Source organism: Phalaenopsis equestris, unplaced genomic scaffold (assembly GCF_001263595.1).
Source record: "Phalaenopsis equestris unplaced genomic scaffold, ASM126359v1 Scaffold000002, whole genome shotgun sequence".
Classification (NCBI taxonomy): domain Eukaryota; kingdom Viridiplantae; phylum Streptophyta; class Magnoliopsida; order Asparagales; family Orchidaceae; genus Phalaenopsis; species Phalaenopsis equestris.
This window is the reverse complement of record NW_018164444.1, coordinates 55,354,152-55,366,796: the sequence shown is the minus strand read 5'-3', so window position 1 is coordinate 55,366,796 and position 12,645 is coordinate 55,354,152. Positions and strand designations below refer to the sequence as shown.

The window sequence follows — 12,645 nt, the reverse complement described above, 5'->3', positions numbered from 1 at the left end:
ATATATTATTTAGTGGGTCTGTCGTATGACGTGACGCAGTTTCATTAGAGTCTTGATGTAGTTCTGCATCAGGATTCAAAATCACAATTACCAAGTTTTACTCAAATCAGATGTGTACAAACTAAATGTATTCTTTCAAGATATTTTGTTTACACTTCAGCCCACAAAAAGCACAGGAATTCCTGTGAGTAAAGTAAATCAAAATTACTTATTAATAAAACAATCATCTGCTCCAAATGCAGAAACCTAAAAAAGAAAACTGAGCTAAGCCAGCCATTTCCAGGCTCCAACCAATCTGCTAAGAAGAAACTAAAGAAACCAGCTAATAAAGCCTGAAGAGCTCTCCACCTCCATCCATGGCATCTCTGAACATTCAGAAACTGCAGCAGAAGTATGTAATTTATTTATCTTCTATGAAAACTCTACAGATAAAATCCTTGAAACGTTTGGCATATTGAATGGGATCCACTGCTGATATTGAGGTTGGATCAAACTGAAAGGATTTGTAAGCATGTTCAATCTTTTTGGAGATGTCGTAGTCTTGTAGTATGTCGATGATGCCGAAGAAGAGGATCACGTCGTGGAGTTCTCCGGTCGGCTCGCCGATCAATTGTGTCTCGCAGCCGTCGCGTCTTACGGTTCGTTCGACCCGGGCCGACAGGCTCACACCTAATCTGATTGGCGGCGGCCTGAATTGAATTCAATTTTAGATTATGTCAGGGAAGGTTTATATGTGATTTAGACTCAGACTCATAGGTTGAAGAGAATTTACACGCATATCACTCAATTCCTATGCATAGGAATTGCGTGGTATGCATGTAAATCTTGCATATATGTAATGATTGTCGGCGGTAAATGTATTCATAATCGAGATACAAACTAGTTATATTTCATATGGGGTGTTCTTTTTGGGAAGTTTTTTTGGGGCATCTTTTTTATAGCTTTGTTTTGTGGATAGGTAGCATAAATCTTTTTCTGTTGTGATTCGAAAATTTATGTAATGAGAGGGGTTTTACATAATTAGATATGTTAGTGTAGTAGTCATTAGAAAGGTGCTTGTTTGGGACAGCTTTTATAAAGCTTTGTTTTGCAGATAACTACCATAATTCTGTTTGTGAATCACATCGAAAGAATAGAGCGTAAGATTGAAGAAAGAGACAGAAAAAAAAAAAAAAAACATAGTATGAACATTAATCTGAATTGTTGATCAGTTTTTTCTCAATAAATGATCCCCTATTTATAGAGAAGGGTGTATACTATATGAAATTACATGTTTGCCCTTACTTTAATAGAGGCGTTATAGGATATTTTGGGAATTTTACACGAATAGGCCTACTGTTCAGCTACCCTATGAATCGGTCGACTAGAATCAATGTCTTGGTTCGGCAAGACCTGTTCGTCTAACTGATAAATCAGGTTGTAGATCGGCCTTTTATGATCTTTAATTGAGCAAAACTTGGCTCGATTGACTTGACTTTGATAACTGACTATTAATACCTAGGTGAGGAAAATGAGACCAAACCATCGGGCAGAGGGTAAATTTCCATAATCTGACGGATAACTCATACGTCAACGAGGGAGTTCTTCGGGATGCTTGGTAGATTACGTTATGGTCAGTTCTTAGTCCCTTTGCTCTTTCAACCTTTTTTCTTAGCGGGTTTACCCATTTGTTCGAGGATGATGTACAGATGCAAATTTCAGGCCGATCCCTTGACTTTGGCAGAAGTCTTTCACTCATTGATCGGCAAATTGTGTTCCGTTGTGGGTGATAATGACACTGAAAATCCGTAGCGATAGATAAGACCCGTATAGATGAAGTTCCGGACAACTTCTGAAGTAATCCGAGCGAGCATCTTGGCTTTAATCCACTTGGGGAACTAATCCACGACGACAAGAAAAAACTTATGTTGGTCTTGCAATGGTGGAAATGACCCAAGGAAATCTAGTCCCCAAACGATGAAAGGCCAAAAGCTAGTAATTGGTTTCAGCTTGTGTGTAGGCCGATGTTGTGGTGGTGTGTGCTTCTGTTATTGCATGCATCTCCTAGAGAATTCATTGGCATCTTTTTGTAGTTTCGGCCAAAAGTAACCTAGTTGTTGCACAATGGGCACAAGAGTTTTTCCTTCGGAATGGCTTCCGCACTTCCCAAAGTGTACTTCTTGGAGGACATCTTCCTCCTCATTTTCCCTTATGCACCTTAGGTATAATTAACTGACCGACCACTGTAAAAACTTCCCTTCGATCAGGAGATACTGGGTGACCATGATCTTAAACATCCTTAGGACGACAAAGTCTTCTAATATCTTTGCGGTCTCAAGGTACTAGATGTAAGAATCCATCCAATAATTTAGACCTTGATCTCCATTTCTATCGACTCTGGTTCTTCAATGGTCGGTTGGACCATTCTTTGGGGCATCCCCTTCCCCAAGCGGGTGCTCTTGGACAGGAGGTCCGCTACTTGGTTCTTTTCTCGGCCAATGTGCTTGATTTTAAAGCCTTCAAATCTCTTAATCCCCATTCTCACATTGCTGAGCTATCTAGCCATCATGTATTCTCTGACCTCGATTCACCATTTTCTTGGTTCACCACCAACTGTAAGTCGAATTTCACTAAGACATCTCGGGCACCCATCTAGTAGGCGAGCATTATATTTGGCCTGATTGTTGGTAACCTCAAACTCAACTTCAATTGAATGGTAGATGAGCTCCCCAATCAGATTGGTAAGAGCGAGATAAAGTCCCGCCCCTATCTGGCTTGAAGCTCTGTCAATGTCCAACATCAAGGTCTAGCTTTCAGAAGGTGCTCCTTCGTTTGCTTCACTCAACTTGAAGAAGTCTGTCAAGAAATTAGCTATCGCTTGCGCTTTGATTGTGGTCCGGGATATGTAGGAAATGTTGAACTTACTAAGTTCTACTGCTCACTTGAGAAGCTGACCAGAGTACTCCGGCCGAGTAAGGACGGATTTGAGTGGGTGATCAGTGATGATCCGAACTGGATGCATCTAGAAGAACGGTCACAATCTACGAGCAAAAATAACAAGAGCAATTATTTTTTTCATGATGGGTTACCCGAGTTTGATGCCTTAGAAAACTCAACTGATGTAGTAAACTGGGAATGATTTCCCAAGCTTCTCTCTGACTAAAACCGAACTGATGGCTTCAGGTCCGACTTCCTAGTACAGAGAACGCTCTTCGTTCAGTTTGGAGCTCTGGAAAAGTGGTAAAGATGCTAAGGAGTCCTCCAGCTTCTCGAATGCCTGCTCACATTCTGCCGGTCGGGTGAAGTTTTTCACTTTCCTTAGAGTTTTGAAGGATGCCGCACATTTGTCGCCCGACTTGGAAATAAACTGGAGACTTGCTATCTGACCGATCAACTTCTGCACTTCTTTGGTGTTTTGAAGGGAAGACATATCCAACAATGCTTGTATTTTGCTTAATATTGGTTTTTTTTCTCTCCAGAGTTAAGATATAGCCGTGAAATTTTGCCTGTAGATGCTCCGAAAGTGCATTTCAATGAATTTAATCTCATATTGAATTTTCTAAAATTTTCGAGAGTTCATTTTAGATCTTTGATATGCTGTTCGACCATTTTTTTTAATCAACACATCATTCACATACACTTTAGTATTTATTATTTTTTTGTCTCAAAAAGATAGCATTCATTAGCTGCTAGTAAGTTGTCATGATATTGTTAAGCCCAAAGAGCATTACATTATAGCAGAATACACCTTCACTTGTTATGAAAGTAGTCTTTTTTTCGTCGGCCAGATGCATCTTTATGTGGTGGTACTCGGAGAAGGTGTCTAGGAAGCTCATCACTGAATAGCCGACTACTGAATCTAATAGTGCATCGATCCTTGAAAACGGGCAGCTATCTTTCGGATAAACAAAATTTAGGTTTATGAAGTCGACGCACATCCTCCACTTGTTCATTTTTTGTACCATCACTATGCTCGATACTCCGGTCGATTATTGCATCTCTCGCACATATCTGGCCTCTAACTGCTTCTGCAGCTCCTGGATTAATTTGGCTAAAGGTGACAGCTAAAGACCATATCTTATGCTTTATCGGTCAAAGCCAGGATTGATATTCAGTAGATGACATGTTGCGTCGGTCGGTATACCTGACATTTCAATGGCTGACTAGACAAAAAAATCTCAATACTCCCTGGGGGTTTTAATCAATACATCTTTTGACATTACATCAAATTTTAGCTTATTAGAAAAAAATCTACCCAGTTTGCTTTCGGTTGTCGGGATTTCAATAGTGGTTTTGCTGGTCTCGAGACACCCTTCGAGCAGGTTATAAAAAATGAGCAGCTCTTGCTCCATACTTCTGACCACCCAGAGGTAACAGATTTAGAATTTTTCTGCCACATAATACGTTGAAATGAAAACCATGAATTTGTTGAGCAAGGGTCGGCCAAAGATGAAGATGTTAGTTCGCGACGAGTCGACTACCAAGAATACGACATATTGGTAAACTACTTCTTGTTTTACCTCCAGTTGACCGATAGGGCTATTATTCCCAAGACTTCTTTTCTCTCATCAGAGAAGCCATAAAGTGGGTCAGCAGTTGATGTCAGTTGGTCATATTTCAGGCCAATCCTGTTAAAAACTGACTTGAACATAATTTTCACGGAGCTCTCAGTGTCGCCAAGGATGCCACTGATATGGTAGTTGCATATTAAAGTTGTAACGACTGTAGTGTCATTATATCGTCGGTGAAAAGAATAGGAGGATGTCAGCTTCATTTTGAGATGAATGTGGTTGCACACATTTCTCATGACCAAAGACTCTTGGGCTTGCTTGACAAGACGATTGTCCACCTCCTCCGAAATAGCTGGGACTATATCAGCGATGCGAATTTCATGTGCTCAGACTGACTCATCTGAAATTTTCTCTACGAATCCTTCCCCTGTCGCTTCGTGTTTGCTCCTGATGCCACGAACTCCTTTAGTTCACCAGCCCTAATCAGCTCCTCAACTCTGAAGGTGTCGGCATTCTTCCGTGCCGTGGTCGTGATCCCTAAGTTATCTACAATACTTCTTTAGTTCTTGGAGATAGGCTCCAGTTTTCATTGGGGGAACACTCTTGAAATACTTATTGTTTTGTATGGCCTCCACCATCTTGGTTATGGATACCCTCAACATGGTTATTTTGGGCACCTCATGATGCGGCGAATCGGCCGCTGGTCAGGATATTGTGCCTAACTCCCATGATTGTAGGGTATGTCGGCTTGCATGTGATCCCCGAGCAATCGATTATCTTCATAGCACGAGTGGAAGGGCGTGAATCATCCCTCACTCTCCACTTGTCGTCCTTGAGAGTCCTCTTCTGTAGATGATGGGCGAAAAATTCTGCTCCGACAGAAGTATGGGTGGAATTATAGTCTTCGACAAATGTGTGATTGTTGGCCAGTTCCAACAACTCGGTCAGGGTCATCGGTCGATGTAGACTCAACGCATATTGAAAGGGACGTTCCTTCATCCCTTGGCCAAGAGTGGCGTGTGCTATTGTGGGTTCCAGATCCCGCACTTGGAACATCTCAATCTAAAATCGAGTAATGAACAAGTAGAGACTCTCGTTCTGCCCGTCTTATCTAAAATAAGGCTTATGGGCATTGGTGAATTGCGCCGCAAACATTATTCTGAAGTCAACGAACAAGATGATTACCCTTGGTGGCAATTCATTGAATCACCATAGGGCTGACTCCCTCAGCGTGGTGCAACACTTCAATGTGTATGTGATCTTCAACAAGCAAACAATCTACTTAAAGGAAGCTAGGTGGTCAGATGGATTAGTCCGACCTTTGTAGATTCCAAAGCAAGAATTTTGAATATTTCTGGGGCTTGGCTTCAGAAATCTGTCGAGAGAACACATTCTCTGGCTGGCGGGGCGCCTCAGTACGCTCAAATTGCTGTCAATGTCGACCCGGAACTATTGAGGTACTGGAAATCTTATTCTCTTTCCACAAGCAAGGGTGCCCTCGAGCGTTGGGAGAGCTTCATCTCGGAGGTTTTGTCTTCCCCGAGCCAATGACTCTCTAAGGGCATCCATCATGTGGTCTTTCAACTTGAGGATTGGCTATTGCACAAAGTCCATGGTGCACTCTATGTTATACGTGTCTCAGTTGAGATTTTTTTCTCCGTGTGCTACTCTTCTTATTTGTGGCATGATCGACACTCACCACATCTTTTAGAATGCTAAATTCTGCTATGTTCATAAATCACACCCAAGGAATATAATGTAAGACAGAAGAAAGAGGGAGAGAGAGAGAGAGAGGGAGAGAGAGAAATGCACAATAATGAACAGTAATTTGAATTATTGATTAGCTTCTTCTCATAAAATGATCCTCTTTTTATAGAGGAGGGGGTACAATATATGAAATTAAATATCTACCCTTACTTTAATGGGGACGTTACATTATATTTTAGGTATTTTACACGAATAAGCCTACTGTTTGAATACCATATGACTTGTTAGGTTGAAATCAATAGATCTTAGTTCATCGAGATCTGTTTCTCCGACTGTGCTGAATCAGGATTCCCAATCGGCCTTTGGTCTTTAGATCGACAAGACTCTACCAAATCAGCTTGGCTTTGTCGGGCTGGCTACTTTGGTTTGGCTATCGACTATTAACCCTTTGTGAGCAGCTCTTGTTGGCAGAATGAGACTAAACCATCAGACAAAGGGTAAATCACCATAATTTCACAAATAACTCATTCCTTCACAAGGGAGTCCTTTGGGATGCTTGGTAGATTACGTTATGGCCAGTTCTCGGCCCCTAATGAGGAACCTCAAGGGCGTTCGTGAGATGGTTGGCGACAATGAGCTCTTCCTTTGAGGCGGGTTATGGCAATAGGTAGGTACATGCCTCTACTTATCCCCGGTTTAGGGGGCTGCACCCGGTCAAGCGAGTCCTTTGGTCTTTTGCCGGTGGGCCATTTGATCTTTGGCTTCCGATCGTGAGTACTTTAGTCTTCTGCTAGTGGGCTCTTAAATCTTCCGCTCGTGTGCCCTTCGGTCTTTCGCTAATGAAACCTCTATTGCTCATGGGTCCTTTTGTCTTTCCCCAGTGGGCCCTCCTTAGTTGTACCACTTTGTCCCTTTATCTGTTGGATCTCCTAGAAATTCGTGCAGACACGTTTCTAATGTACATTTTTTAAAAATATATGTGATGAGGGGGACATTTTACAACTAGGTACGTCGGTGTAATAATAGTAACAAAACTGACGTACAATTAGTAATATCTCATTTTGTGTTCGCTTCGAAAATCTTTTAGATAGTTTTGATCTGCAGATGGCTACCACAATTATGTTGGCTATAATCTTTTTGTTGTTTTCAGAAAAATTATATCATGAGAGGAACATCTTATAACTAGATACTTCAGTGTAGTTGCTATAAAAATGTTGTTGTGCAACCTTTTACAAAAAAAAAAAAAAATAAACCCATAATTATATCCATAATTTTTTAAAAAAAGTGCATCTTCCCACAATAAATTTACAACTATTTTAGATTGCAATAACCCCACACTATTCTTATGTATTTACAAATCTAACACCTAAACCTCTATATGTACATGTAAACCACCAAATTTTTAACTCCATATCAAAAATATCCCTACAAATACATCTTTTCATGCATAAGTTTATGACATCATATCCCGTTATGAATGTAAGCATCAAACTTTACATGCTAGATATGTACATAAATAGGAATGGTGAGTATGAAATTCATGATTTTTACCAGGCTGGATCAGACAACTTTGAGAGCCTTCCATACCGGCCTCCAGTAGCAGCGGCAGCATCATCTTTAAAATGAGCACCCACTAATAAACTGTAATCCATTATCCTCTCCTGCTCCAAAAACTCACAATCCCTCTCCACCTGCCTGCAACAATTCAAACCATCCGAAGCATCAGCCCCATAACATCCACGAAATCCACATAACAAAATTAAAAAAAGAAAAAAAAATAACAATAATTTACCACTGAAAATCTACAAACCACTTTTTCTGCAACCTGAACAAGAAATTAAGGTCCAGATCTTTCAACGTCGTGGTCTCATCGATTTCCCATTCAGGTTTATCGGTGATGCGGCCGAGAGACGATCCTTTCAGATCGAAACGCCTGTGAATCGGGTATTCGGAGCAGAACAGATTTCCCATGATCACAAAGCGAACCTGATTCATTTCGAGGTCGGCGAGAAGAAGAGATTACAGAACATCCATGGAAGAACTGGATCGACGATTTCAACGAAAAAGGATGGGGGAATTGCTCTAACCTTCTTCTGCGATGGCCCGGTTAGCTTGACGCAGTGCAGGCCGAAGAATCTGGTCACTAGGGTGTTCTTAAAGCATGCGACATGACTGAAGTAGCCGGGAAGCATTCTGATAAGAACCTGAGAGAGAATGGCAGCGGTGGGGATGATGGAAAAATTACACACATACCACACAATTCTTATGTATTTACGCATAAAAGATGCAAAATTTGATTTTTATACTTATAATTAAGTAAATTTAAGAGATTTGCACGACTTAGCCTTACTGTACTGTGCCTCTTCGTCTTCTTCAGTCAAATATTTAGTGTTGAAAACAATTTAGGAAGAATTACATCCATACCACTCAAATCTTATGTATTTACAGAGCTAACAACTAAATTACAATTTTAACCATGCAAAACATTCAATATAATATTTTAGCCGCCCAAACTATCAAGAATAACATTTTAATCAATCAAAACTCTAAATATAACATCTTGATCACTAGCGAATAATAAAGTATAGATGGTTAAAATGTTTTATTAAATATTTTGAGTTAAAATTACATAAAATCCCATTTTTAATCATAAATATCTAAAAGGAAATAAGAAGATTACAGCCAAACAGCACTGTAATAGCAGTTTGAAAAGCTGAAGAGCGAGAAAGTTCTCACCTTTGCTTCGGCCTTCTTCATTGTTTTGATCATGTAGCGATCATCATTCGTGAGGTAAAAAAAGCTTCCACTCTTTCGGGGAGAAGAGCGCTCTTTCCGGGAGAAGAGAGCTCTCGAAGCGCTTCGTCCCCGCAAATCGACATCATGTAATCAGCTGCATCAACCTTGAAAAGATCCCTCAAGCTTCTGCAAATCCAATACATCAACAATATTATCATCTATACAACATGATATATTCATGAAAAATGTGTATTTCAGTTTTTAAAAGTAAAAAATGAGCGTGTTTTTTATGCCATGAGAAAATTTTGGGTGGTTTAAATGCAAAAAACAACGGCTAGATATTTAAATACATAAGAAATGAGTGGTATGAATGTAAATGTCCCCTAAAAATATTTACATATATCACTCAATTCACTTCAATTTTTACATATATGCCATCTTGCTCATGCATGAAAAAGGTGTATTCAGTTTCTTCAAAGTTAAAAAGTGGAACTTCTGAAGATTTGAGTGGTATAAATGTAAAAAAATAAAATTTAGCAAAGAAATATATAAATAAATAAGAATTGGACGGTATGTGTGTAAATGCACCTTAAAAATATTAGCTTCCATACAACATCAGAGGTTTACATACATGGCCACTTGCTTATGCATATGATATTTTGAAGTGCTTGAAATGTAAATACATAAGAATTGTGTGGTATTTATGTATAAAAAGACTTCCCAGACTGACCTGAAAACCTGAGGGCAGTAATCCTTCCACCTAAAATCACAAGACTGGTGTGGAGGTGTGAGTCTTGTTCCTTCAGGAGGAAACTTTGTCCATATTTTATCTTTAGGATCAAAAGCTGAAGTTTTCAGACTAATTGTTGCTGGCTGAACTGATTGTTTTCCCACTGAATGTCTGTGCCATTACACCATATAAATATAAATAATTAAATTACAATGACAATAACACATTCAGAAAAAAAATTCATTAAGATTTACATACATACCCAGCTTGCTGAAAATTATGATCAATCAATGCAAATTTTTTAGTTTTTTTTTTTTAAAAAGAGCAATTTTGAACTACCTGATTCCGAGCTGCAGACTAAGCATCAGCTCATAGTTCTTATGCCCCCTCGATATCGTCGCCCCCTGCTTCTTCGCCGCCGTGCTCCACCTAAACTTCACCCTTTTCCGGCCACTACCATCCCCCTCCGAAGAATCCCCCCGGTCACCAATGCTACAGCAACCTTCTTCCTCCTCTCCACCCCTATCCGAATCTAACCTAACTCCATTGTCACTTCTAACCTGAACACTAGTTCTAGACCAAACGAACCTTTTCTGTGAGGGCAGAACAGATATCCTCTCCGCCGCCGCGATCCTCCCCTCCTTCATCACGGCGGCGATTAACGATTTACGCTCCGCAAGTGTCCCTTCGCCGGCGGGAAACCCCGCATCCCAATCGCCGTCGTATCGATCTCCGGCGGCCCAAAGAAATGTACCGATCCCGTGAAAAACCCCGGCTCTCCATTGACCGAAATACTCGTTTCCATTAACCCAGTTGTACTGACCGTACCCGTCGGGGAAACCGTAAACCCACTCGCCGTCGTAGAAATCGCCATTAGAGTAAGATTGGGTACCGTCCCCATTCCTCCGGTCCATCGACCAGAAACCCTTGTAGGTTTCGCCGGAGGAATCGGTGTAGGCACCGAAGCCGTCGAGGAATCCGTCACTGAAATAGCCCTCGTAGATGGCGCCGGAGGGCCAGGAGAACTTACCCTGGCCGTTGGGGAGGCCGTCGGAGGACCATTGGCCCTCGTACATGCAGCCGTCGGACCAGACGTACTTACCGGAGCCTTTAGGGTTGCCGGTGGGGGCCCATTGGCCTGTGTAGAAGTCGCCGCCGGGGAGGTGGAATTCAGGGTAATGGCGGCGGCGGAGGGGAGTGGGGGAGTCGTCAGTTGGGGTGACGGACATGGGGGAGAAGAAGGAGGGGGTCCCAAGGACCGTGGAGTACCAGAGCTTCATAATCGGGGATCTTTTTTAAGAGTTAGGGTTTTTGATTTCTTCTTCTATCTTCCCGAACCAGCTCCATGAACAGAGCTCGCGCATTGCTCCACCTCACTTCCTTTCTCTCTCCCTTCCGTTTTTTTGGGATTTTTACACAGCTAGCACACAATTCTTGTGTATTTACATATCTCACCCCTATATTTTTATATTTACATACAGCACTAATGTTTTAAATCTATATGTAAAGTTGACAATATAGATTTCATTATGAAATTTTTATTGATAGATATGTAAATACAAAAAACTTATGTGCTAATTATGTAAATGTCTGTTTTTTTTCTAATTTTATGTTCTTCTTAGTGCATTTCATTTGATCGAAAAAAATCAGGACTACTAATACATTCAGAGTGTAATGGTTGGACGTCACTTGTCAAGTGGGCTCCACCATTAACGATGGGACCCACTTAGACTCGTGACGTCCCACCATTGAACTCGAAACACAACCATTAACGATGAGACCCACTTAGACTCGTGACGCCCCATTATTGAACTCGAAACACAAATTAAATTAGAAGTCCTGATGTAATATTTTATCCATTTGATAATGATAATTTTTTATTTTTATTTTAAAAATTAAAGGGACAATTAAATACAAGCCACCTGAATCTCAGTATTTACAAATCAACACACTACCCTTTGGTCTATTTTTTTAAATTCTCTATAAAATATCAAAATTCATTGTAAAACCTCAATTCAAATTTTTTATTTTTATTAAATTCTTAACAATTTGATTGTGGCACAAAGATATTTCGAGCTCAAGCTCGTTTATATTTCGAGCTCAAAAAGTGTGTTCGTGTTCGACTCGTTTGTTTGGCGAGCCGACGAGCTGAACATCAAAAGAGCCGAACACGAGCCATTCACGAACAAAGAGTCATTTTGACAACCCTAATCACGGAGCCAACAGATGTTAAGGATTGGAGCAAGATTTAAAACATCATTTGAATCTAATTTAATAATTTTTATTCTATTTTTTTTATTAATACTTTTAATTTATTATAAATCTTTGTAGCCTTGTAGTCAATTAAATTTTTTAAACATACTACTCATCATATATATATATATATAATTGATAGTATTTCGAGCTAAAATGAGCCAAACACGAACGAACAAATAGTTGCGTGTGTTCGGCTCGCCTCTTTCACTTGGGGGCGGAGCCGAACACGAGCTTCTCAACGAGCTGAACACGAGTTATTCGCGAACAACAAACTGTTTTGACATAGTTTTTGATTAATTTATAAATATTAATGTTTTGGGTGGTATGTATGTAATTATTATTAATTTTATTTTTTGCTAAAATTAGGTAGACAAAATATTATTTTTGTTTGCCGGGCCGAATTGGAGGGGCGGTTCGTTGTCGTCGTGGAGCGGTTCCCGGCATTTTTGGAAGGGGGGGACTGTTGCCGACAATAATGCGTTTTTTTTTTTATTTTAAATATTTTCTTTAATTATTTATTACAAAAAAATATTAAATTTAATATGGCTAAAGAAGAACTTTTTTTAAAAAAATATTAAAAAAATAAGAAAAAGGAAAATGTGTTCATTTTCGAAAATGACAAATCGAAGGGAACAGATTGAGACTGAAGTTTATATTATAAATGTTATCTTGCTTACTAGATAACATGTTGATAAGTTTATTATATATATATATATATATATCCTC

The 12,645-nt window shown here is 39.9% G+C and overlaps 1 protein-coding gene across 1 annotated transcript; it reads right to left on the bottom strand.

Moving 5' to 3' along the window:
- LOC110039465 (phosphatidylinositol 4-phosphate 5-kinase 6-like) lies at positions 1-11,058 on the bottom strand. Its single transcript, XM_020744534.1, is given in 8 exon segments — positions 1-689; positions 7,749-7,892; positions 7,990-8,183; positions 8,285-8,401; positions 8,934-9,026; positions 9,029-9,119; positions 9,664-9,834; positions 10,003-11,058. Coding segments are annotated over 8 exon segments (2,040 nt in total). The 5' UTR covers positions 10,944-11,058; the 3' UTR covers positions 1-400.
- Positions 11,059-12,645: the final 1,587 nt, after the last annotated feature.